General features: G+C 36.2%; 1 protein-coding gene across 2 annotated transcripts in view; it reads right to left on the bottom strand.

Moving 5' to 3' along the window:
- Positions 1–2,653: 2,653 nt before the first annotated feature.
- LOC117973349 (T-box transcription factor TBX5-like) overlaps positions 2,654–27,988 on the bottom strand; it is a 40,496-nt gene continuing 15,161 nt past the window's right edge. For both annotated transcript variants that reach the window (XM_059033357.1, XM_059033356.1), the window contains exons 6-9: positions 23,197–23,349; positions 13,170–13,261; positions 9,562–9,785; positions 2,654–6,890 (exon numbers count right to left, since the gene is read on the bottom strand). In XM_059033357.1, coding sequence (XP_058889340.1) covers positions 6,304–6,890; positions 9,562–9,785; positions 13,170–13,261; positions 23,197–23,349 — 1,056 coding nt within the window. In that variant the 3' untranslated portion in view covers positions 2,654–6,303. The remainder of the gene's footprint in view (positions 6,891–9,561; positions 9,786–13,169; positions 13,262–23,196; positions 23,350–27,988) is intronic.

Raw genomic sequence — 27,988 nt, 5'->3', positions numbered from 1 at the left:
GTGAAGTTAACCCAAGTTACAAATTTAACACACAAAGTAGCACAAGAGGGCATAACTGGAAGCTGAGTAAAAGTTTAGATCAGAAGGTTGGAAGAGTTATAAATGCATCGAACAGTCTGCAAAGTAGTGGCATCTAAAACACCAGAAACATAAACAAATAGATTCTGTCGAATAAATTGTCCAAATAGGGGCAAATAATGTCGTAGGAAGGAAGTCTTGTCTTATTCACATAGAGATCTGCATTTAATTCTCAAAACCCACCGACCCTCAGATAAGGATGATTCAGAAACAACGCATCAGAGAAAAAACATGACTAAGAAAACATATTTTTGGTTCCAGTTTTGCAAGGCTGACAGGAAAACAAACAGTGGTCATAAACATGTGAACTTAGTGATCATATACCGGTATGTACATTTTTTTTATTTAAAATTAGCCACACATCAGGGTCTTTTCTCTCATATTATGTAACCAGGAAAAAAAAATACCAAACCTTTTTAGAACCTTTTTACAGAAGTACAAGTATAAAGGATCAGCCAATCGGCTAAAATCTTCAGAGAGCTAAATCATTTTCCCAATGCAATTTCCTACTAAAACACAAACTATAAATATATAAAACATATATTATTACATGCAGCTTATTGTTTTTATCTCTACGTGTAGATGAATATTTTGAATGATGCTCTATACACACCTGGTTCAGCAGTCTCTATTTAATCACAGTAATTCCATGGCTCTTACCTGCTGGGCACTTCTATTCCTCCCAAGTGTACAGTTTCGAAAGAAACACATCATCATAAACATGGACCAGAAACCACATACAACGTGGTTTCTGGTACTAGACTAGATTCAATCTCTGTTTGCAAGCCATTCTTTCAACTTGTGTTTCACTTTCTTGGTCACCTGGAAGGTGGAATTGTCCCCACCCCTTCAATGACTTCTAACCTGTCATTAACCAGCTGCTTTCCCCAAACGACCCAGAAGACCCAGGAAGTGCTAGTGTAACAGGTTTCTTGAGAATGAGGCATACAAACTGAGAAATTCCTTTAACCTAGTATTGTAAAAGATATTATGTTTTATAAATGAAAATACATGTTTGTTTTCTTTCAAAACTGCATATTTGAGACCTATGTGGCTAATGGAAAACAGCAAGAGTGCAAAGAAGAGCAACCAGAATTATCCCGGGTTTAAAAGGCATGTTGTATGCAGACAGGCTAAAAGAATTGAATCTATTCAGTCTTGAACAAAGAAGACTACGCGGCGATCTGATTCAAACATTCAAAATCCTAAAAGGTATAGACAATGTCAACCCGGGGGACTTCTTTGACTTGAAAAAAGAAAAAAGGACCAGGGGTCATAAATGGAGATTAGATAAAGGGGCATTCAGAACAGAAAATAGGAGGCACTTTTTTACACAGAGAATTGTGAGGGTCTGGAACCAACTCCCCAGTAATGTTGTTGAAGCTGACACACTGGGATCCTTCAAGAAGCTGCTTGATGAGATTCTGGGATCAATAAGCTACTAACAACCAAACGAGCAAGATGGGCTGAATGGCCTCCTCTCGTTTGTAAACTTTCTTATGTTCTTATGTTCTTATATCTATATCCCCTTCAGTCACGATTTTATTATAGATTTTTTGAAATTTTAAAACAGTTTGTGTAAACTCTATAGAGTTTGAGAAGTTACCCTGCTAAGACTTAAAAAAAAAAGATACATAGATAGAAAACGTAACATGGTACAATAACTCACGCAGTGAAGGGCATATTTTGCTAAAAAAACGGGGGTGATATCAAAGCTATAGTAATTACAATTTTTAAAAATGCCTGTAAAATCAGATTGACAACATATTGAGAATATTTGTCTGCATTAGATTAATAAAAATGAGTTCCTGTGTGAGCAGTGAAGCAATTGATTTGTGTCTTGTTTCTTCTTTGAAGCAGAGAGCTGGGGCTGGGCTGCTGTTTGTTGTGTCTACTGATTCATCACATGAACACATGAACTCTGACTCATCGAGGTCACAGGCACAGTACTGTACAGCCAGATCTGAGGATAACTATTGATGCTTCTCAAATGCGTTAACAAGTGCACTTGGTAAGAATGTTCCTTGATAACTAAGTCTTCTTGGGACCCTGTAAGGCTAGTCTCCTGGATGCCCTCAAGTGTGTATTAAAAGTCAAATCTATGTTTAACAGACTGTAATGTGTGCATCTTTCATATAGGAAACTGTCAGCTCTATGAAGTGGTGGTATTGTATATTAGATAAGATTTAGTGAAATTATTTTGTTAGCTATGTGTAGTATTTCTGAAATATGACAAAAGTGACCCGAAATGGGTTAATTTGTATTGAACGACACTAGTAATTAAAGGTGACTGAGAGAACCATAGAAGACAGCTGTATACCAAATGTGAAGACACTATCTCAAAGTGTGTGGCCTGGCTAGGGCTAACATATTCATGTTTAGATGAGAAGTATTTGTCTTTATAACATTAGAAGATGAAACGTCCAAACCTTTTTGTGTCTACATTTTAATTATTTGTTCAATTGATTTGCATGTATGGTAGTGTTGCCCCATTGCCTACGTAATCATGTTTTAAGGCAGTAGCAGAAAAATAAAAAGATGTTAAGAAAACATGCAGTCAGTGTGAATAGTCCAAAACGTTAAATTTATTGCAGTTCTGTATATACATTTGTGTTTATTTACACCCAAAACAACAAAGTAATCCATCTCTTTATACAACAATTACATTTTAACCAGACTTCTATAACACATTTGTTTCCACTTCTTTTTTGTTCTTTTAAAAAATTCTAACAATATATGATTTCCAACAAACTAGAAACAATTGGTTTGTATAATGCTAGAACAATAAATACTATGAACAAGAACAATACTAATACTTAATACAAGCAACTGTTGCATTTCATTTTTCAATAAACAATACTTATTGCTTGATACATAATTTAATCTGTTTGTGTTTTTTTTAATCACCATTTCTCCTTACAATAACTCTTAAAAAAAAAAAAAAAAAAAAAAAACAAGCAAAACTAGAAATGTTATAAAAAAAAAGGGAACATACAAAGGTGTTTGAGAGAAACTGAGGCTGTACTTTGCAGATCTCTTTAAACACACTAATCGCTGTTATTATTTTTCAGGCATGATAATTAAGGAACTTAGCAGCTCCTCAGAATAAAACAGACATTCCCTGTGATTGTATATGATATTCAGTTGAAAGTACAAGGCCAGGATAGTTTTTTGTTTTTTTTAAATATGCTCTGTACAACGGGAATTCAATACCGATAAGCATGGTGAGTAGGTTAGAGTATCATAGAATGAGAAACACATTACTGAATGAAATCTGAATGAACCGTTAGCCACTAACTCTTTAACTAGTCACTAACTAGTTGCTGTTTTCAGATGCCTTCCTTTTTTGTTAGTTTTCTGTTGAACTGGCTAGTAAGACGGGTCTGACTGCAGTTGAATTCCACCCTGCTCTTTCTCTTTATCAATTCATCAGGGATTTGTTTCAATCAAGTTTAACCTGGATGCTCTTTTACTGTTGTAAACAGAGACTAACAGAGCCTGATCAGCACGAATCCAGGACAGCCTAATGTTATTTTAGGTAAGGTAGTCCAAGATTAGCGCTAAACAGGGTTTGTGAAACAAGTCAAGTATTTTTTTTTGACATCCACTAAAAGGTGAAAATGCTGTGTTCTGCCCTTTAGATTCAGTAGTTCAGGATGACTCCCACAACTAGTGGATCAGAAACTTAAACTGTCTGGCCACATTAGAATGACCTGTCCACCCGATTGGCTTAGGCATTGCCCTGGTATGGGGACAAGCAATTTACTTAATTATGGTTCAATTTCACCCAATGCTTTCAATAATGCACCTATCCACCGTGTCACAATTGTGCACAAATGGTCTGAGGAGCTTGACATCAGGCATCTTCCATAGCCACCACAATCCTCAGATCTCAATCTAACTGAGCATGTTTGGGATGAACTTGAAAGACGCATATGTCATTATGATCCTCTGCCTAGCTTGGCAATTGGGTAATGTCTTCAAGATTGAACCGATCCCTTGAGATATTATCTAGCACCTCATGGATGCTACATTGTTTCAAGGCTGTGATTAAGGGAAAAGAGCGACCCAACCTGATATGTGATACAGTGACCAGGCACTATATGTGTGAATGCAGCCAGGCACTGGCACCCTAGGACCTGCGTCATCATTCAACACCTTCCATGTACACTGGTAAACTGTGCGATAGATGTTTTTTTATTTATTTGTCATTTTGTTTTCCATTTTATGCATAGTCAGACATTTCTCCTTCAGTGTTCAAGTGCTTTTGATTACAGGTTTGGATGTTGAATTTCATAACAGAAATGCCAATCTCTAACCCTTGGAGTGGCTAGCTTGAAAAACGTATCTGGTTTTGTTTAGACTGGAAGAAATGCCAGCGAAATATGGAAAAGAAATCAGCTGTGCAAGAGCAGACAATAAAGGAGTAGAAAATAAAAAAAACAGCTTCAAGAACACTAGGACATTCATCAGCATCACACTGTTTATAAGTACCGCTGGGTTGTTTTAAGTGGATGAGCCATTTCAGCTGTTCCTTTTTCTTTTTTCTTCTTAGAACTAAATGTTTTGCTTGTGAAACACATCAGTTTATTTCATTTTTTGTCTTTTTTTCCAGGGGGGTTCAAAAATTCTATAGGACAAAAAACTGCCTGTTTGGTGACACTGTTTATAAAGACAGAGCTGTCTAAAACAGACTTAAACCTTTCTTTGGAGTGACATTAATGCCAGTATTTCATTCCCTTATAAGATATGAGAAATTTTCACTGCTGTGTATCATCCCCTCATGCGTGTACATTGGTTTACCATAGTTTACCACAGTTGTTATGCTTTTACCACAGTAGTTTGATGATTATGCTAGACTTGAATATCAATAATATAGCTTCTGTTTAGATTTATATATATCTTGTAATGTTTTTACTGTGCTTCTCTAGGCTTTTATCATTGTTGGTTAAAAGCAAACTTTTTAAGGGCTTTGTGATTTTTTTTAGAGAATGTGAGCAAAAAATGATAAGAAGACAAACATTTCTGCTATAACATTTCAACCTTTGTCATGCTTACAATGTATGATTGACTTGAACAATCTGATCCATGCAATTACTGCAAAAATAATATTTCATTTCTATATATTTCTTTAAAAATCCCATGAATCTATACAATGTATACAAGTTTACTATAGCTAACTAAACATGTAGGTAGATGTATGGTGAGTACAACGTAAACGCCTGACTTATCACTTAATAATACTGGTGTAGGCATGCTTGACTTTATCTCAACTGTAGCAATTGGCAATCATAGGGTAGAGTCAATCACACAGTAACTTTATTTCCTGTCCACTGTAATTTACATTAGACCAGAGATTAGCTATAAAGTAACTTTACACTTTGTGTCACTTCTGTGAAAAAGTGCAATTAACCTATTTAGTACCAAGAGAATCCTTTTTCTGATGCATTGAGGTCTATTTTATTGATCTTAACAGTTGCAGAGCTAATGCCATTCTTTAACCTTTATAGCCCAACTTTATAGATGCAACATCACTAAATATTACAAAATATGTGGGAAAGAGTTCTGCACTACAGCATGTCTCGTAGTTCTATGATCTGTAGCTGTCTGGATCAATAAAATAGTACCACAATGTATTTATTGTACCTGCAGTTGACTTGGCCCCTGTGTGTTGCAGACACAGATGCCAATAAATAAAAGTTACGTAGTGCCAAAACATACTAGGACCAGCTTGCCACACTTTGCAACTTAACAGTGTGAACGGAGTATAACGGTTCATAGTTCTAAGAAAAAAAAATGCAAAAGATTACAATGAAAACACAGGCAGGAGTGAAGTGAATACCATTTGGCCGTTTAAAGTTGCACGTCTCAGATTTCAGATCTGTGGCTCTTTTGCTGACCTTGATTCTTTTATCTGCAGGTAAAAGTTTTTGGCTTCCAATCAACTTGCGATGTTATTGTCCGATGGCAAATCAAAGCCTTCATCTGACACCTTTTGATGTCCTTCTTAAAATTGATTTTGTGGCTCCTGTTTAACATCTTTATATGGAGTCTCAAAAGGGCGGCGTATTGAAAACACAGTAGAAACCAAAGCAGATCTTCAGTGGCCGTTTAAGCAGCATTCTGTATCGTTTTCAAAGGCAGCTTTGTTCTTGTGAAATGCAAACATTGATTAACGTCATTTGATTTCACCTTATTTTTCTTGCCCTCCTTCCCCCTTTCTGATTAGCTGATCTCGTTCCACTCTGGCACGATGCTGACACCGTGGACGGAGTGATACTGATGGGGGGAGAGATTGCGTGGCATGCCGTGGGAGTACAGGTACTCACTGCCTTGGAGTCCACTGCTGGGGGACTGGATGCCCGTCTGGGGTATGCACTGCCGAGCAATGGGCTGGTGGGGCATGGAGCTCTGGTACATGCTGTGGGTGTCTGTGATCTGGGGAGAGGCATGGCTGGCCACTCCGCTAAGCCTAGGCATGAGTGGACCGGAAGTGAAGTGGGCAGAGAAGTGCTGGTATGGCAGCCTTTCCATCGGCTGTATGGCAGTCACTGGGCATCCACTGTAGGGTGGCACGGCGGCCCAGGTGTTGCAGCTAATGTCCTCCAGACTAGGCACAGGCTCTGCCGCTTGTGATGAGCTGGCATACATGCAGGCCTGGCGCTGTGCCGACTCAGTCCTGTAGGAGGCAGCACTCAGTCCTGGTGGATGGGAGTAGCCCCCTGCTCGGTAGTAGGAGTCCTCATCGCTGGGAGAGTTCTCAATGTACACTTTCTTGTAAGTGTGGTCTCCTGGCTGACACTCTTCCTCTACTGCAGAGAGACAAAACGACACCCAGTTAAGTTTGTGATTAAATGGGTAACCAGGTTTTCAGATTCACTGCTATGCTTAGTTTGAGCTCTAGTTCTAAATACACTTGAGCTTGGTGACCAGCATTCATAGTATCAGTTTCATTGAATCAGATTTAGACAGGTTATTATTATATGAATATGTTAACATGTATATGTTAACATACAACAATAACAACTCAAATCATTACTTTAGATGTATTTAAATTAACCTTAAACCTTAAAGTTATACAAATATTTCAAGAAGTAGTCTTTATCAATGTCACTTATTATTGTTAGAAATACTAAAAGTAATGTAATAAGTTCAATGACAAACGTTTTGACTAAAACTCTTTCTCCATGTCTTGCACCGACTCCTTGTTGAAATGCATTATGTTTCTTTCAGTATTTCTACCACTGAATGTTTCATCGTTATGGATGTTGTTAGAATTCTTCATAAGTGGTACCTCCCAATAGTTCTGAAATATTTTCCCACGTTAAACTATTTACCTATAGCTTTAAACAATCAATCATGACATACGAATGATACTAAAGAGACATTTTTCTTGTAGATAAGCTTTCTGACAACATGTATTTTTCAGTGTCTATGTAAGTGTGCCTGATTGCTTAGCACTATTCAGTTACCTTCCTGTGGTGAGGCCTTTCTCCTATAGATGGCACTATTCAGTTACCTTCCTGTGGTGAGGCCTTTCTCCTATAGGTGGCACTATTTGGCTGTACAGAACTTTAGACCAGTAACCAACAGGTTTCTGACTTAAACAGATTATTCAACTCTTAACCTTTTGTCTGAAGTTCTGAATTTGTTTAAATTTTCTGTATTGATACATTCACAAACGATTGAGCAATGAAATAAATAAACAAATACATATTGTAAAACTGAATACAAAGTAATTTAAGGATACATATTTACATATCATTACTCTTGAATGTTGACATATATTTGGAAGGAGGGAGGTTACTGAATTTACTTTAATCTTCACATTCTTTACTATAGGAAGTAAACTACAATCCTCTAAGTATATGGATAATTCCAAGATAAAGAGACAAGAACTAAGAAGAAAACTTAGGGGAAACTTTAGGGATTCTTCACTAAATATTGCATAACATTTTTAATAATATCATAAACTACAGTAAATAAAATTGAGTCATATGAGGAGTAATGTATACCCAACCGAACATTATAAGGCTGTACATTTTATAAAGGGATTCTTGTGACCCTATAAACTACAAGAGCATAGCACATTTTAATAAAAAAAACATTGCATGAAATTAAAAAATCTGAACTTGTAAGTTTTATTTTTTAACAAAGGAGGAACATTATTATGTAAACATTTACTACTAATTATAATATTGTCATTTGCACAGTACATTAGCAATAGCAATTCAGAATGATTATGATTATTGGTTTAAATCTTGCTTGTATGTGTCTCATGGGGGATTACGTACTGTATCACTGTCTCAATGAAAGACAGGAGTCTGGCACAGGCTGTTCCATATACAGCAGCTAGAAGTGTGACTCCCAGTGAAGAGAACAGAGAAGAGAGACCCCTGACCCAGACCCTGGCTCTACCAGGAGATCAAGGAGCTGCGACTGCTGCTTCTTCACTGGCCTTGGATTCCAGGGCTGGGGGGTGCTCAACATTTCATTCCTTGTTTTGCCTACTTTTAAATCTCGATTGAGACAGGATTATGGATTGATTTGTCTCCGTGCAGCGACCCCCATCAACTTCCTGACCTGCTGTCTCTATGGGTGGTTTCACTAACCCCAGATTATGTGTTTCCTTTGATTGTTAGGGAAAAGTCTGCTGATTGCAGCAAGAACCAGACAGTTATGCCGCACTAGTACATGAGATGCCAACAGCATCCTACTCAAGTCATTTCCATGGAGTGGCAGAGATTAAAGAACTCGTGCTGAGCCTCTAAATGACAAGTATTTACACAACAAAACCAATTAACTATGTCATAAAAAACAAGACAGACTATAGTCTTATAAGTATTGGAGCAATGACATGTACAATCTTATAACTATTAGAGTCACACCATGTACAATCTTAAACATATTAGAGTCACGCCATGTACAATCTTAAACATATTAGAGTCACGCCATGTACAATCTTAATAGCAATGGGATCATGCCCTATACAGTGTAATACATTATTAGCAATGAGGCAATACTACAGAATTGTCTTTTAAATTAAAACCAGCTATGCCATTACTGTGCTATCAGTGCTGGGCAAAATGTCTCTTTGGATTTCAAAGATTACTATCTGTATTAATTAGTATAGTTATAATTTTCTACTAAACTCTTACTCTTGGCTCCTGTTTAAATTGTATCCTGATATTTCTCAAGAGTTAAGTAGTTGAATAGCATCTTAATATATATATATATATATATATATATATATATATATATATATATATATATATATATATATATATATATAGGGCAGAGAGAGAGAGATCTACCAATTCTCTTCAAAAGAAAAAAAAATACTAGAAGAAGGGACTCAATCCATCTGTAACGTCTAGCATACTGGAAACTCAAAAGGTTGTTTCATCAATTGATGTACAATCTTACATGCTAGAAGTTATGCAGCTGTGACATTGTTCTGCTAAAACTAATCTCAGCCGTTACCTTTCCTCTTGCAATGGTAGATCTGGTTGTGCTCGTGGGGTAGGGGGTAGGGGCTGCTTTGGGGCAGCAGGTCCTGGGAGGTGCTGGAGACTCCATTTTCACACTGGTACTGGGAGCCCAGGTTAGAGGGAGTCGGCAGACCTCTCACATCACCCCCGAAAGGGCTTTGATTGGAGCCCACTCTCTGTCTGACTGTGCTGCGAGGGACCACTGGGTACTCCTTACTGAAAACAAGACATAACAGTATAAAGCACTCCTGCCATTCTGCACAATTTAATACAGCGATCCCTCCATACTGCACAATTTAATACAGCACTCGCTCCATACTGCACGATTTAATACAGCACTCACTCCAAACTGCACGATTTAATACAGCACTCGCTCCATACTGCACAATTTAATACAGCACTCGCTCCATACTGCACAATTTAATACAGCACTCCCTCCATACTGCACAATTTAATACAGCGATCCCTCCATACTGCACAATTTAATACAGCACTCGCTCCATACTGCACGATTTAATACAGCACTCACTCCAAACTGCACGATTTAATACAGCACTCGCTCCATACTGCACAATTTAATACAGCACTCGCTCCATACTGCACAATTTAATACAGCACTCGCTCCATACTGCACGATTTAATACAGCACTCGCTCCATACTGCACAATTTAATACAGCACTCCCTCCATACTGCACGATTTAATACAGCACTCCCTCCATACTGCACGATTTAATACAGCACTCGCTCCATACTGCACGATTTAATACAGCACTCGCTCTATACTGCACAATTTAATACAGCACTCGCTCCATACTGCACAATTTAATACAGCACTCCCTCCATACTGCACAATTTAATACAGCACTCCCTCCATACTGCACAATTTAATACAGCACTCGCTCCATACTGCACGATTTAATACAGCACTCTCTCCATACTGCACGATTTAATACAGCACTCGCTCCATACTGCACAATTTAATACAGCACTCGCTCCATACTGCACGATTTAATACAGCACTCGCTCCATACTGCACAATTTAATACAATTTAACAGTAATCCATGACATTGCTTAATTCACAGTTAAATCGTACATGTGTAAGAGTCATTCATTTGGCGTTTTCAATATTTCAGTATTTATTGGACAATAGTTAATTGTCATAAACACTAAACGATTTGAATGTAGTAAACTCAAAGCTTTATTTCTGGTTTACTAAAGTTCTGCCGATTTTTTATTTATTTTTATTTTTTTTATTTATTTTTTTAAATTTAGTCGTCGCCAATTTTTTTACCCCGGTTTTCTCCCCAATTTGGTATTCCCAATTATTATCTGTATCCTCGGCTCACCGCTCGCAACCCCCCCCGCCGACTCGGTAAACGGCGGCTGGAACACGCGTCCTCCGAAACGTGCTCCTGCCAAGCCGTCATTTTTCGCACTGCAGATCCACAACAATGCCACCAGACCTATAGTGCCGGAGGACAACACAGATCTGGCGGCTCCACTGCAGAACCACAGGCGCCCTATCGGCCACAGGGGTCGCTGATGCACGGTGAGCCGTGGATTCCCCTGCCGACCTAAGCCCTCCCTACCCGGGCAGCGCTCAGCCAATTGTGCGCCGCCCCCTAGGAACTCCCGGTCATGGTCGGCTGTGACATAGCCTGGATTTGAACCTGCGATCTCCAGGCTATAGGGCACATCCTGTACTCCGCGCGGAGTGCCTTTACTGGATTATTATTATTATTATTTATTTCTTAGCAGCCGCCCTTATCCAGGGCGACTTACAATAGTAAGCAAATACATGCGCCACTCGGAGAGCTACTACATGCGCCACTCGGGAGCCCCAGTTCTGCCGATTCTTGACTCTTGAAACAAAAACATGAAATGATTTTCTTTCCCAATGAATGTTTTAATAGTAAACAATAAACTTTGCAGAGTAAAAGAAAACTCAAAATCAACACAATACACTAGAACATAGAAATAAAGGGTGCAAATCTCTGAAGAGTAACACTCCCTCCCCATTTTGTCTCATCACTTATTCTTCCATTATATTTCATTTTAAGCCAAGTTCATTAACAAGTGTCAATGTTGTAAGGCTTATTACAATAGAGACTAACAATGGAAAATCCATAGTCTGGCTCCTCAGTATCAATGGGGAAAACTGTTTAGCCATGGAATTGCTGTTTAATCCACAAACCACAAACTGGAGCAGATGAAATTAATCTTAATTAATACACCAATGTATCTATGTAATTATAGGCTATATGATAAGTGTTCTGGGAAATACTGAAAGGAAACATATAGTTCAATATAAAATGAACAGAAATGCTAGTTTTATATAAAGTAATATATAAATCACAGATCAAGATATACTACCAGTATAGCAAACTGTATGATATTAGTGTACGAAAATCATAAGCCAATCATTTTGGAGCCTGTATAAAAGCCAATTTGCACAGTAATTTAGTAGTCTTTCTATGCTTTTCCTATAATTGTACGTTAATTAAAGTTAAACCAAGACACTACTTCAAATTTAGCACAGAGTGAAGAAGGGCATAGGTGGAAGCACCTTTTTACACAGAGAGTTATAAATGCATGGAATTGCCAACCAGGTGAAGTAGTAGGATCTAAAACACTCAGCACATTCAAAAAAAGACAAGATTATGTGCTTTTAAATTAGTTTCCCCCAGTAGGGGAGAATGGTGTGCTAACAAGGGATGACCCTTGATAGGCCAAATGGCCTTTTCTCGTTCTCAAACTTTTCTCATGTTCTTATTTTTCTTATGTTAAGATTTTTTATTTTATTGTATTTAAATTCATGTGAATTTATGACCATTATGTTCAAGAGCTAGCACTACAACTTCCATTTTGTATTGTTTATGCTGTGAAGCTTAAGCTTGGCCAAGCTAATTACTGGCTGTAACTAAAGAAAAAAAATGTAATAAGGGGCAGTGCGACATCTGTCTTAAGTCATATTTCCTACTTTTCTGCTTAAGGTTATACAGATCGTCCATACAAGTCAGCCTAGTCCTACTCTACTGTTTAATTTGAATTCTATAATTCCTGTAATATGTGACAGAAGACAAGTGTTTAAAATACACACATAAAAAAACGTTCATTCCTTTTTTTCCTAAAATCTAAAATCAATTTCCCAACAAGGGGGTTGTAGAAAGCAACAATGGATGTCAAATGACAACTTGTACATTTGAGACACTATTAATAATACAGTTTTCAATCTTCAAAGGGGAATTGTACATTGCAAGCTGTAAGACAATAACTAACAGGTGGAATCGGCTATCACACACCTGTAGAAACCAAGTCTTTGATTATCATGAGGCGAGGGAAGCTTTAGATTATGATACAGTTCTGTTTTGAAAAGCCATGACAGAATCCAAACATTTCCGAGAGGAGCAAAGTATGAGCTCGATACAAAACGTGACTGCAACTGCGCGATGTCCGTAAAACAGCAGCGTGTTTGTAAACTGTACAGTACAAAGACGGGTCGCATGACAATCTGTTGCACACAGTTGTGTTTAGGACAATGTCTTAAACCGTCGGTTTACAGTGGATATTTCTCAGCACTGCCCAGTGTGGTGCTTACCTTGGCATTCTTGACATCCTGTGCAATTCCATATCATCGCTTCCACGAAAACCTTTTGCGAACGGGTTGTTCTCAATCTTTAGCTGTGTGATCTATAAAACAAAGAGAAGAAGAAGAAGAAGAAGAAGAAGAAGAAGAAGAAGAAGAAGAAGAAGAAGAAGAAATTTAAGAATTTCTGATTCTCGTCCGTGTTTTCCCACTTTCTTTGGATTTTTACTATTTCCAGCGAAGAGACACAGCCCAAACTGTCCAGTGTGCTGAAATAAACTCATGTGTATTTAATTGTATAAAAGAGACAGTCAGCAATGTAAACCGAGTCTGTTGTTTTCTCTTGTCTACACGGATTGTGGTTTTGGACATTTCAATGTTGGCAATACGTTGTGGGCGTTTTTGTTTCATATTTTAATTTAAAATGTCTTGTTAAATAAATCCACACTTTGAATTGTTTTACTAAGAAGAAATATAAATATGAAATACTGATTTAATGACAGAAGTCTGCAAATATTCTACACCTTAATATAATACATGACGTAGGCCCACTGTAAATAGCCGAGTAACTAGTGGAAGCAATCGAATTAGCCAACATCATACAGTTGAATAATCGACGCGTTATTGTATCATTAAGCGTTTGTCAAGATCATGCATAGCAGGGTTCTTGTATAGGACTATTTTTTATTGGTTATCTTTGTGGACTTAAAATTAAATTCAACGTAAGATCTCCAGATTGATATACGCAGATATTGTAAAGTCGACGTTTGGTTGTTGTGTCTTAATGGTACCTAATAACTTAAGGTGCTGAAGTTCAATCTCCATCTGTCAAGCTGAAATCACAACATGTGACCCACATTTTTTTAAATTACAATCCCTTTACCGACTGCCTGCGTCGACTGACTCACGCTCTCACATTCACACGCAGATATCTCTACCATTCTCCACAGATTGATATGTCTTAGCTATCTCTACTTTACTATAAAATACCTGTCTTTTCCTTCCGTGCCACCAGTTGAAAGGGAGCTACACCTGTGCTTTCGCAGAGATGCTATACCTGTTTTGTGGCTCATACACATGTACATGATGACAGGTTTTACAAGCATCCAGTCGCATTTTCGTTATTTCCATTCGCTATGATTCCAAACGAATTCCACACTTCTGATTTACCTCTCGAATTATTATCCACTACTATCAGGGCTCTCCATCCCTGGTCCTGGAGAGCCCCAATCCTGCAGGTTTTCTAGATGTCTTTACATGATTAATGGCTTAAGATCTGGAACACCTGTTAATCTTGACTAATTTGGCCAATATTTGGTGGAATTAAGTAACTGAGATCTCGGCTGAACCGAAAACCAGAAGACCCAGTAGCTCTCCTGGACCAGGGTTGGAGCCCCTTGCGCTACATGATATAAAAAAACCACGCGCTATGTTGGTTCACTCCTCCTTCACAGACATTTTTAACATCACCAAGCAGACGTGATAAAATAATCTTGCTATGAATCAAACAAGCAGCTAAACAAACCGAGAACACTGCTTAGTGAGCCGACTCCTCTCTACTCGCCTCCTGCATTGGTACAGGAAATCCTTTTACCTTTTGAAATGTTATTTGGGAAAAGGTTACAGACGAGTACACGGAAAGGGCACACAAAGCATTTTTGATGATTCATACCCGCGCCTGACCCGAAAATTACATTTTTTGACCCACACCCAAAACGCAAACAGCGAAAAAGTTCACATTCCTGCATTGGCGGGGTGGGGGTGCGAGGGGTATCCGACCCGATGTAGGACTGCCTTGAACTACGTGTTAGGAATATAATTAGATTTGTTTTAACTCCTTGATCATGTTGCATGTTACACAAGATCATCAGAATTAGTTAATTGATTCTATGCTAATATACTGGACTACTCTCGTGCAGTCATTTATTATAGCCAATGTTTTGTGAATTTTTAAAAACGTTATTGTGTGCACGCTCGTAGTTTCGTTTAACGTGAAGAAAGTGTGTTTATTACAATACTAGAATATGTTTCTGCTTTTACAAATGTTGGTAAATTACAAACCAAAGAAGTTTTGAGGAGAGGCATGCTCTCACAAATGTAAAGTACACCCGTTTTAAACCATAAAAACAAATGTAAGAATGTCTGATTCTCGTCCGTGTTTTCAAATAAAATTCCCACTTTATTTGGGTTATCTATTTCCAGCGAAGAGACACAGCCCAAACTGTCCAGTGTGCTGAAATAAACTCATGTGTATTTAATTGTATAAAAGAAACAGCCAGCAATATAAACCGAGTCTGTTGTTTTCTCCTGTCTACACGAATTTTGGTTTTGGACATTTCAATGTTGGCAATAAGCTGTGGGCGTTTTTTTTTGTTTCATGTTTTAATTTAAAACGTCTTGTTAAATAAATACACACGTTGAATTGTTTTAATAAGAAGACATATAAATATGAAATACTGATTTAATGACAAGTCTGCAAACATTCTACACCTTAATACAATACATGGCGTAGGCCAACTGTAAATAGTTGCGTAACTAGTGGAAGCAATCGAATTAGCCAACATCTACAGTTGAATAATCGACGCATTATTGTATCATAAGCGTTTGTCAAAATCATGCATAGCAGGGTTCTTGTTATATGACTATTTTTATTGGTTATCTTACTGTAGACTTAAAATTCCATTCAACGTGATCTCCAGTTTGAAATACGTAGATACTGTAAAGTCAACGTGTATAGATGGTTGCCGTGTCTTCCTGGTACATAATAACTTAAGGTGCTGAAGTTCAAACTCCATTTGTCAAGCTGAAATCACACCATGTGACCCACAAAAAAACATTGCAATCCCCTGGTTAAGTACCGGGCTGTGATGTCATTTATATGAGGGAACCTGGCTGGCTGCATGGCTTGATATGAGATGTATCCACATCTAAAGGCTTAGGAACATCTAAAGACGTGTTAGGAATATAATGAGATTTCTTTTAACTTCTTGTTCATGTTGCACGTTACACAGGATCATTAGAATTAGTTCACGGATTCTATGCAAAGATACTGGACTATTCTCAAAACGTTTTAGTCCAGTCATTTACTAGGGCCTACAGTAAGCAGCCTCTATTTTTTGAAAGGTGAAAAATGTTATTGTGTGAACTCTAGTTGTTTAACGTGCTTTAATACTCGAAAGTGTGTTTATTACATTACCAGATATATTTTTGCTTTTAAAAATTTTGTAAAATTACAACCCAAAAAGCTTTGAGAAGATGCCCTCACAAATGTAAAGTAGCTTACACCCTTAAGAATTTAACAAAAAGCACATGCAACCGATAAAAAATAAACATTGTAATGTTTATTTTAAATATTTGAGGGTAGGCTTTGATATCAAAATAAAAATTGCAGTCTAAATCGAGTTCAATTGGAAATAGCCGATTTGTACCAGGTGTAATATAGTGACACATGTGGTAAGGGCATTCGCGACTTGACTCGCTTGTATTGATATATTTAAATGAGAACTGGACAATGCTTTTCTCTTTATTAAAAACAGTGGTGATTTCGTGGATATTATTTTAAAGCAAGGTTAGGGTTGGCGAAACCAGTCAATGCATGCATAAATACATATGACTCATGAAATGATGAACAACGTGTTTTAATACGTCCAACGGAGTGAGGCATTCAAATCCAAGTCCATACCATGTATGCGCCCAATAAAAAAATAATGTTCATGTGACAAAAAGAAATAACACAGGCGTTTTGTAAGTTATCAAAAATACAGAAAATCTAAACTACACGTAACCCCCTGAAAACAACAGCATTTACATGGTCTTGATTAACCCTTATGAACGGGTTACTTCTAGTCATTATGATTTCTTTCAACTGGCTGCAGAACTGTAACTGTAATCGTGTTACTATTGGACTGTATGCAATATTGTCTCTTTATTTTGCTTTATTGTCCCATCAGCCCTCCTTGCAATTGGAAATCGATAAAAAAAAACGGTTTAATGGAGAACATTAAGTTTCAAATGAAACGGCCTTTATTTGTAATTGTTCAAAATGTATAGGAGAACAGCGCTTTTGCAGATGTGGACATTTTAAAACTTAAGTGATTCCTTTTAAACGGCATTTTTCTATGATACGTGTTAACTGATTTGTTTTAAAAGCGTGGACTGTGGTTCAGCCCACTTTATTATTATTATTATTATTATTATTATTATTATTAGTATTATTAGTAGTAGTAGTAGTAGTAGTAGTAGTAGTAGTAGTAGTAGTATGATATACAAGTAATAAAACCAAACAAGCCAAATATATCATTTTAAGGATATTCACAAATAAAACATATACGACATATCTCCAATCATGTCCATGCAAGTGTGAAATATATATATATATATATATATATATATATATATATATATATATATATATATATATATATATATATGCAAGTGGTTTGTTCGCTTATCTCTGTTTCACACTTGGATGTTGGACATAGCCTGCAGTTAATGAGTGGGAGAAGGGTGTTGAACACACCTCGGCTGTTAAGGCTGGAACGATTACAAGTTCCACTGGTGGTTAACCAATAGAGGAAGAGCATGCACGAAACATTAGGAGAATGGAACCTCCTGATTAAAATGAAAAGCCTATCATCTTAAAATGCACTTCGACTACTGAATACATTTAATTGTCCTAATCTTTTCTTATTATTTGTGTATACCTAATTTAACACGATTAGTTTAATGCATTGCATGATTACTCACGAGGTGTATTCTTCCATCAATGCATGCATACGACACATACTGGAATACACACACACAATAATTAAATAATTAATTGGGTGATTGATTGATTAATTCAATAAATACGCATCTTTCGGATTGTAATTTGTGTCATAAGAAATGTAAGACCCGACCATTGTAACAGTAAATCATAGCATCTTTGGAATTGTATGTTGCTGTAAAATATGTACTTACTGCTAGATTCGGTGTCATACTCCATTAGATTTGGTCTGCCCTGACCAATATGTATCAATGCTACCTGGACTAATAGTCATAAAAATAATTATACTATGAAAAACAAAGCCCCTGATGCTAACACCCAAATGATCTCTTCAGAACTGATGTTAATCATTAAAAACATCTTAATCATATCAAGTTACACACTGGATGAATTTTCTTCCATTTCAATGTATGAAAATAAGTGCAAGGGGAGCCAATTCTGGATGAGACGTAAAACCGAGGTGTAAGTGACTTTACAGCAGCAGCTGTTCAACCACTAGCGTCTAACTAAGTGACTAACTAATAATAATTTCCATAGAAATATTGATGCAGGGGACCAAGGTTCCATAGAAATATTGATGCAGGGGACCAAGGTTTGAGAGGAAAACATGTAGGCTGACAGTTGCATCTGTGAATACTACTTGAAAAGTATTATTAATTATATGATACTGTTAATACTATTAGCCGTATCGATCTGTTTTTTTCAGGAGAAAAGGGTATTTTAGATAGAAAACACAATCCAGTCTAAAAAAGTATCCCATACAACTATTATTTCCGACATTGCGCTTTATTTTGGAGCAGATTTTCCATGTAGGCTAATAGATGACTTGAAATGCACAATAACATGAACGACCTTTTTTGTTCCTTGGGAACCTGACCTGGTATGTAACAGCGTCTCTAAGCAACAACACCCTTGTTCTTGAGCTCAATTTGGGAAAAAAGCACCATTGTGGATATCCCAAAAAAACTACAAATACATCTTGGTGATTTCCAGCCCAAAGCTATAAAACTTAATGAGAATAATTGCCAAGAAATCCCCGGATTCTGAAAGCCCTCCACGGAAGAAGAGGATATCATTATTTCTTCGCTTTGGATGGCTTACGTTTACATTTCCTGTTTTAAATGGGATACATCGTTTTGATTGGCAGGTACACTGTTCATATACGTCTCACCTCGCCCCTTTATTACCGTTCCCAAGCCTTGAACAATTATTATAAGATACACACACACACACACACACACACACACACACACACGCAGGGCGCAATTTGAATCAAGAATAAACAGATTTTCTTTTTGCAACTGCAGTGAATTTGGATTACATCGCAATCAATTGTAATAAACAACTATGTTGGGGCAGAAGCCATATTGCTGATGATCTTGGTCTCTGTAAGTTTTATTTACGGGAAAAACAGCTGTCTAATTTTCAAGAAAAGAGATAAACATGTTGTGAACAAGTGGCAGCCAAAATGATTTATTTACTACAGAAATTGTTTTATCTTCATTGGAACTACCAGGGTATAGGTAGATCTGTACCTTTCTATTGTCTATTTGAATACCATCTTTAAACAATTTCAGTCTTTAGTATGTTATCATTATGAGACATGATCAATATAAAAACGATTTAAAATTATAGTGTTTATAGTACTCATATAAAAAAAGGGTTATGTAGAACAAAGTATTAAAAAATTGCTTTAAAATTAGCACAATTCCACAGGGTTCGATATTAATGGGACAAAAAGACAATAGACGCGTTATTTTCTCCTGATATGCCCTGGCGATTCCATTAACGGTGCAACAAATTCCATAGTAAATATTCTTTTTCTTTTTTTTTTGACCGGCACTATAGGTAAAATGCTCATCTTTCTCCCCTTACTTTCAACGCGTGTAGATGTTTGGAATAAACTAAAAAAAAGAAACACGCATTAAGTGATTGATGGTGTTCATTCTACTTTTCAACATAATGATAGTCATACCCGTAGAATAAAACACATCTTTAAAATGAACTGTGCTTTGTGGCAAAGCTGAAGTTCCAAATAAACTTTTATTGTTTCGATGCTTTAAACAAAAAGTGATTAGTTCATTTTTAGGTCATTTAGAAATAGCATATACGCATATTTATATTCTATGCGATCTTTACACTATCGAGTTGAATTGATTTGTATATGCAAGTATGGGATACTTGTGTTTAAACTAATTTAGTTAATACATAGCCTATTGCATTAGCACAAACTTTTTTACTCAAACTACTTATCATGGCAATTTTCCATTTTAACCAAGAAGAAAAAGAAATGTGAAAGTTACGCAGTTTATCAACCATCTCGAAATGTGTTGCTGTCAATAGAAAGTGTTGTAAACGAAAGCCTCTGTAACCGTGCACTCGACCGATTAGGCAAGATTTGAGGATCGCCGTGCGTTTGTCTACAGGACGTAGAACTTTCTGATAGTAATTTGAATCTTTTGAACTCGTCTTAAACACGTTTATATTGTATAGGCCTGCATAGTATATTTTGAAAACAATTGGCAACTATGAAATTAAAATAAATCATTAAAATATATTTAAAACATATTGCCTACACCTTGTGTTTATATATTAAATATATTTTTCTTCAGATTTTAATACATATATAACGATTTAACAAACTATCCAATCTGTTGCGTTAATTTTCCTTAAACTAAAAGGTAACAAACAAAAGTAAGTGTATTAATTCAAATGACCAGTTAGAAAATCTTGCTGCCTAAAAAGTATTTTCATTACCAATTACTAATTTACAGTTATGCCCCCATCAACGAGGTTATTGGTTGTTATATACAGCATTTGCAATGTCAATTATCGAATGTATAGAGGTTAAAAGACCAAATGCACAAGGAAAACACCCTCAAGCAATATACAAAATTATTGTAGAAAACACCATTTATTATTGCAATGCAGTCGAGAGACTCCTTTCCGAGTAAAAGCACACGCTCCTTTGCTTTGAGATAACAGCGGAATTGCTTGTCGACCCTTGCAAAAATACAATACTTTATCTCGTTACATTTGTCAGTGTTGAATAAACCTCTTTCGTGCGGTTTGATCTAAAAGGCATTATTATTATTATTAATTTATTAGCAGACGCCCTTATCCAGGGCGACTTACAATTGTTACAAGATATCACATTATTTTTACATTCCATTACCCATTTATACAGTTGGGTTTTTATTAGAGCAATCTAGGTAAAGTACCTTGCTCAAGGGTACAGTGGCAGTGTCCCCCACCTGGGATTGAACCCACGACCCTCCGGTCAAGAGTCCAGAGCCCTAACCACTACTCCACACTGCTGCATTCTAGGGAATCAATTATATTTGGGTACAGGTGCTTATTTTTAGTTGCATTGTATTTTTAAGCTATATTTTACGTAGGCTGCTCAATGCAAACAACGTTAACACATAGCAATAAATACTCGAATTAAAACGTGTTCTTTCAGGAGGGGTAAACAGGGCGTTTGGTGGGTAGGAAGTTAAATTATTTTATATAAAATCAAATCGTATTTCATTTTTCAGTTTTTCAAGGAAAACAGTGAGAATTTCGGGCCTGTGTACAATTGCAATGTTCCATTTTTGACACATCGTTATCCAAACCAAAGGAAGTCAACTTTATACTATTCAAGAGACGGGATCCTCACAAATGGAAAGCAAATTAAACAACCTTTCAGTGATTTTCAAAGAAAAAAGTCCTAAGAGTCGAATTGATATCGCTCTGTCTAAAATCTGGTTCCTTTAGATATGATGCTTGTGGATGTGTTTGAACATTGCCAGTTTAGGAGATATATATATAATGACAATTAACGTATAGATTGACATCGGGTGGGTGTTGCTGAGTACTGTGTCATTTTGATTCTGATAACCTGCTTTTGCTGGATTTTTTTTTATATATATATCTGTATTCCTAAAATTCTATCATGGGTAGAGAATTGATTACATTATATAGGTTGTAATATCACAAATGTACGAAGTGCAGAGTTTTCTACAGCCTTACCTCAGTAAAATAACAAAACATGTCTCTGAACTAGAAAATAACAACACAGGATTTTTTTTATTATTATTATTATTTTAAACTTACAACCCCCCCCCCCCCCCCCTAAAGTTAACAGCTGTTTCACAGGCTAGATTTTTGAAGCGCTCCTCTGATTCTACCGTCGTGTAATTGCTATTTAAATCAACACGTATTGTACTAATATAAAATGCCTTGAAGTAGATCTGTTTACATGCGATGCTGCCATTATTAATTCGAGGTGCTAAACCACCAAACAGCTCTGGATTAATCCTGCCCCGGGACACTCAATAACTCCAGATATAAATGATGGCTTTTTCATAGTGCTGTATACTCCGGGTTGGGATTTAGTAACCGGTTTATGTGAATTATGTCTTACTAAATTGTATTTCACAGCTGTATCTGTTGCCCGAAACATAAATATAGAAAATGGACTGTTAACTAAAATGTTGTCCCAGTACCTAAAATCAAATATATGGCCAGTGAGAACAACATGACTACCAGATTTCGAAAATACCCACTAACTAATACACAGTGTCCTATTTGCTTAGCATATGTAGTTATAGTAGTACACCACATGTTTAAAAATAAAAAATGCATCTTTTACAGATGTTAAGCACATTTACTATTTAATCGATAATGTTTATTTGTGCAATATATATATATATATATATATATATATATATATATATATATATATATATATATATTGGAGCGTGTAAAGTATGTTCTAAATCCATACTGTCAATTCCAGGCACTACTGTGTTCAGGTTTTATACAGAACCATTTTTATATATTGCACAACATAAGCCTGTATTAGGGGATCCATAATGTGATGCTTAATATTTGAAACCTATAAAAGATGCTTACATTCAATTTAATTTTTTATTATTATTTTATTTAGAACCAATAATACTGTCTAACGAATCATACTTCGTAGGACTTAAACACATGTTTCTAGATACAGATTAAATTAACTATACTATGGTAGAGTATTATATTGAATGAAAAGTACAAAAAATCCATATTAATGGAAAAGCACAATTAACAGTACGTCCATTGCAGTGTATATTGATCTGCGGTCTTTTAAAAGTGTGCTACAATGTGCAATCGGTTTTTATGTGTTATTGTGTTTCTATGCATATTTAATAGCTATTTAACCTCAATAAATATGTTTAAATACATGATGTCACGTCTCAATTTCTCCATGTTATGTTTAAAACAGGTTTCAAAGCATTTTCTTACCTTGTGGTTTTGGTAGGATGTGACAGCGATAAAGGCCGTTTCAGGAAAGACGTGAGTGCAAAAGGCCGTGTTTTTGGAGCCGAATCCATTATTTTCGTCTGCTTTCACAATGTGCAGTCTTGGTTGATATTTGTGCATGGAGTTTAATATAATCTAAAAAATAAAGTGAAATATATAATCGAGTTAGTGCAGTAAACAACGAATATGTCACAGTATCCTAGCCGTATGCATTCGGATATTAATAACAAAATCGAATCGGTCCATCAATTTGTAATACTTTTTTTTGTTTTGGACCTGTAATTGTTTTTTTCCCCTCTCTTTTAATATGTGATTCATGCATAATTGATATTCTACTGATATTTTGAGTGATATCAGGAGCTTCGTTATTATTTATTTCTTAGCAGACGCACTTATCCAGGGCGACTTACACTTGTTACAAGATATCACATTATTTTTTACATACAAATACATAATTTTTTACACATTATTTTTACATACAATTACCCATTTATACAGTTGGGTTTTTACTGGAGCAATCTAGGTAAAGTACCTTGCTCAAGGATACAGCAGAAGTGTCCTCCACCTGAGATTGAACCCACTACTCTCTGCTCAAGAGTCCAGAGCCCTAACCACTACTCCACACTGATGCCCTACACACTGCTTCAGGTCCAGACTTTTCTGCACAGGTATCGCTTATATACTGAATTATTCACAGCTAACTACTAAGAAGGCAAGACGACAACTGTAGGTTGCTTTCTTTTTTGGGGGGCCGCTATTCACAAACATTTAGGACGGTTTTAAAGAATGCGTAAAAATATGAATCTTGTGTTTTCTTTCTTCTTTTTAAGGGACATGTCTACAGTATCCTGCATGTATATATATTCATTGTCAAGGCTACTATATATATATATATATATATATATATATATATATATATATATATATATATGGTAGCCTTGATAATGAATGTATCAATAGTAACTCACGGAGGGATAAGAGAGAAGGACATCTACTTATAGATTAACCTATTTCTATGTAGTAATTAGTAATGAACCAGTTTTCATTGATGATCGGGAGTTGACAATCATTAAGTAAGAGGGGTTGGGTCCTGTGATGAGCTGTAATTCTACATTCACTCTTTAACTCTGTTTCTCACGACATTACACATATCGACAACAATGTCCATTGAATTACTGGAAATGTTTCTATTTCTGTTAACATGTAAGCCTAATAGTAGTTAATTTGCCAATTAGAAACATTTTACACTTTACATTGGAGCTAAATCTCTCTCCCCTGTCTCTTTCTCTCCCTCTCGTGTGTATTATTTCATCATTATGGTTGCTGGAGAACTTGGCGACAGAAAGACGCGGTTGTCCCGACAGGCCTACGCCGTCCACATTCCCAATAAGTCATCTTTTCTTGCGAGGCCCTCTCATCCCAGGTCTAAGCTATATTGGTTTGACATCTTGGGCAGCCGTAGACATCAGCGGTGAACGAGCTAATGATTTTTAATTTCATTACAGCGACTCTAATTGAGAGACTAGCAGCGCAGTTTGTTCTGAGAAGTTCCTCATAGTTTGCTGGGCATCAGTATGTTTTAAAGGTTCGTTTCATTAGCCGCCTCCTCACAGTAGGAGGAGATTGGCCCTCGCTTTCAAGGCATCTTATATCATTACAAAGACATTTTACAAAGCTACTGTTTGTTCAGTTAAAGGAAACGCTTCGACCACTAACTAGTCTTTTAATTATTGCAGGAAACACCATTGCAGATTAAGTCATTTGCCCAGGTAGAACTAAATAATTAATGGATATCAAAAATACACACTAAATAGCCGTGCTATACCAACCAGTGTTATACAATAATAATAATAATGCCATACTGTTAGCAGAAATTTGAAGTAACACTTAATTGAAATACAAACATACATTATTATTATTTATTTCTTAGCAGACGCCCTTATCCAGGGCGACTTACAATTGTTACAAGATATCACATTATTTTTTACATACAATTGCCCATTTATACAGTTGGGCTTTTACTGGAGCAATCTAGGTAAAGTACCTTGCTCAAGGGTGCAGCAGCAGTGTCCCCTACCAGGGATTGAACCCACGACCCTCCGGTCAAGAGTTCAGAGCCCTAACCACTACTCCACACTGCTGCCTGTACCTGTACATACATACATTCATACATACATACATACATACATACATACATACATACATACATACATACATACATACATACATACATACATACATACATACATACATACATACATACATACATACATACATACATACATACACATGCGCCCCTCCCCCCAATTTATGTTACTATGCTGATTTTATTGCGTAGCTTTAGGATGGTATTTAAAAGATGAGGCACCCGTCACAGCACCATGCTGTTCAAATTCCTGCAGTAACTCGAATTACTTCATTCACGTCCCGTTTGTGTAATTTCGTGTCTTTCAATCGGCCCCCAATGATCCTATAAGCCTGATGTTAAAGGGAGCCTTGTTTACTGTTGTCACGCTGTTCATCTGATATACTACATAAAAGTTATCGACCTTGCTTCATGGACCATCAATGCAATTAATAACTGGCTTTTCTCACAAGACCTATTCTGTCACATAATTGCACTTCCTCTCCCGCTTCTGCCCCTGTGATAACTGGTTTCCCCAAACCTATTGATTGGCAAAAAATCGGTCTACTACAGAACAGTTTTTTTTTTTTTTTTTTTTTTTTTTTTGTGACAGCTGATCCACTACTCAGTGTCTTCAAAATGCTGCCATTAACCAAGAACGGCGGGTTAGACTTTACTTATTATTGTACTGTTTAAACAGCAACGATAGAACCAGACTAATTTACAGAGTAATGGGATTATTTTACCGTTCCATACAATATATATATATATATGATGACTGAATGTTTAAATAGAAAGAAATATCGTTACATCATTAACTATGCACTAAATTGCATCACAAACACACTAACAGATTTAAATTAGTTGCCGTGGTATCAAAAGCGTATAAGTAGTTCCACTGTTTGTTTTCAAACACACTTTCCTTGACAAAGGCATGTCAAGTTCATTTATAGTTTTGAGCAAAAAAAAAACCATAGCATAGAAAGGAATTGTTGAGAATGGGATATTGTTTCGGTGTTGTAACCCGGAGGGCGCTTATCTTTAACGGTCCCGCTCTCGGTTTATCATATCACTCGGTAGATCATTCTTCCAGCGCGTAAATCAAGTGAGAATAGGGCCCTAAATAAACGACCCTGCTACGTATGCAATATTCAACTGGCTCTAAATGAGAACTGCCTTAATAAACATAAGTGAAAATGAATTCAATTCTAGTTCATACAATAACGTGTATTGAGTGTATTGAGATCAGCTGTTTACGACTGAAACACAAAATGCGAAACTAGCAATAGGCTATACATATATATATATATATATATATATATATATATATATATATATATATATATATATATATATATATATATATATATATATTTCTGAAAGCGCACGAGGGAGTAATAGGCTGAACCCTGTTCAAGCAGTGCAATGCTTTATTTGTTATTTTTGGATGGAGGGTCGCTCATTATAGACACCACATTAGCAGTGCTTGGCTGCCTAATGATCTCATTAGAATGAGCAGCCCACCTTCCTTCCTCAGTACATCTGGGACTTGTGTAAACCAACACTAAACAGTCTTGTAACCTCACTACATGTACGAGAGTCATGGATTACTAGATCCAAGTCGAACATACAATATCTTTAAGGCACTATTCATTCTGACCATGTTACTGCTATTGTGGGATAAAATACAAACCATTAGAATTAGCCATATCAGGCATAATAGAATAATAGAAATGAGTATACATTGTAGTAATAGGTTGTTTTCTAAATATACCAAATACATTTGTGATTAAATGTAGAATGTCTCTGCAAGTCCACGTTGAACAAACTTAATACATAAACAATCAAAGGACTGGCAGAATCACTGACAGTTCAAAAAGTTTTAAACAGGGCACCTGGCTTGGAGAAACTAAAACATACTAACAGTTGGCATGGCATAGACTAACCTAGATGTGTCATTAGCAATGGCCAAGGAAGATTGGGCCTATAAGAAGAACAAGGCAAGAGGTGGTCAATGCAACACTTGAGCTTGAACAACTCAGATGATGCAATTAACAGCACGCGACGAGTTTAAGAATTACAGAGGTTAAATAAACTTTGGTAGGCATATACATTTAACTGGGGCAGCTGCATGCATATAACAACGTTTTTAATCATCAAAACTTAATTTAAAACAGAAATGGTAACAACACATTTTATGAATAAGACCTGATGCATCGATAAAAAGCACAATAATAATAATAATAATAATAATAATAATAATAATAATAATAATAATAATAATATTTATTTCTTAGCAGACGCCCTTATCCAGGGCGACTTACAGTCGTAAACAAAAATACATTTCAAGAATCGCAGTACAAGTATTAATACAATTAAGAGCAAGATAAAATACAATGACTTCGGTTCGAGCAAGTACAAGTATATGACAAAATACGATTCAATAACAGAGCAGATCAGTGTCAGTGATAGTTACATCAGGATATAATTAAATACAAAATACTACAGATTAAATAACACTTGTGACAGATTACAGTACTCTGTAAAGTAATAATAATAATAATAATAATAATAATAATAATAATAATAATAATAATAATAATAATAATAATAATAATATACTTGTGTTGTAACTGATAACAAATAAGA

The sequence above is a fragment of the Acipenser ruthenus genome, chromosome 11, assembly GCF_902713425.1.
Source record: "Acipenser ruthenus chromosome 11, fAciRut3.2 maternal haplotype, whole genome shotgun sequence".
Taxonomy (NCBI): Eukaryota; Metazoa; Chordata; class Actinopteri; order Acipenseriformes; family Acipenseridae; genus Acipenser; species Acipenser ruthenus.
The sequence above is the reverse complement of the archived record's forward strand: the minus strand, read 5'-3'. Positions and strand labels throughout refer to the sequence as shown.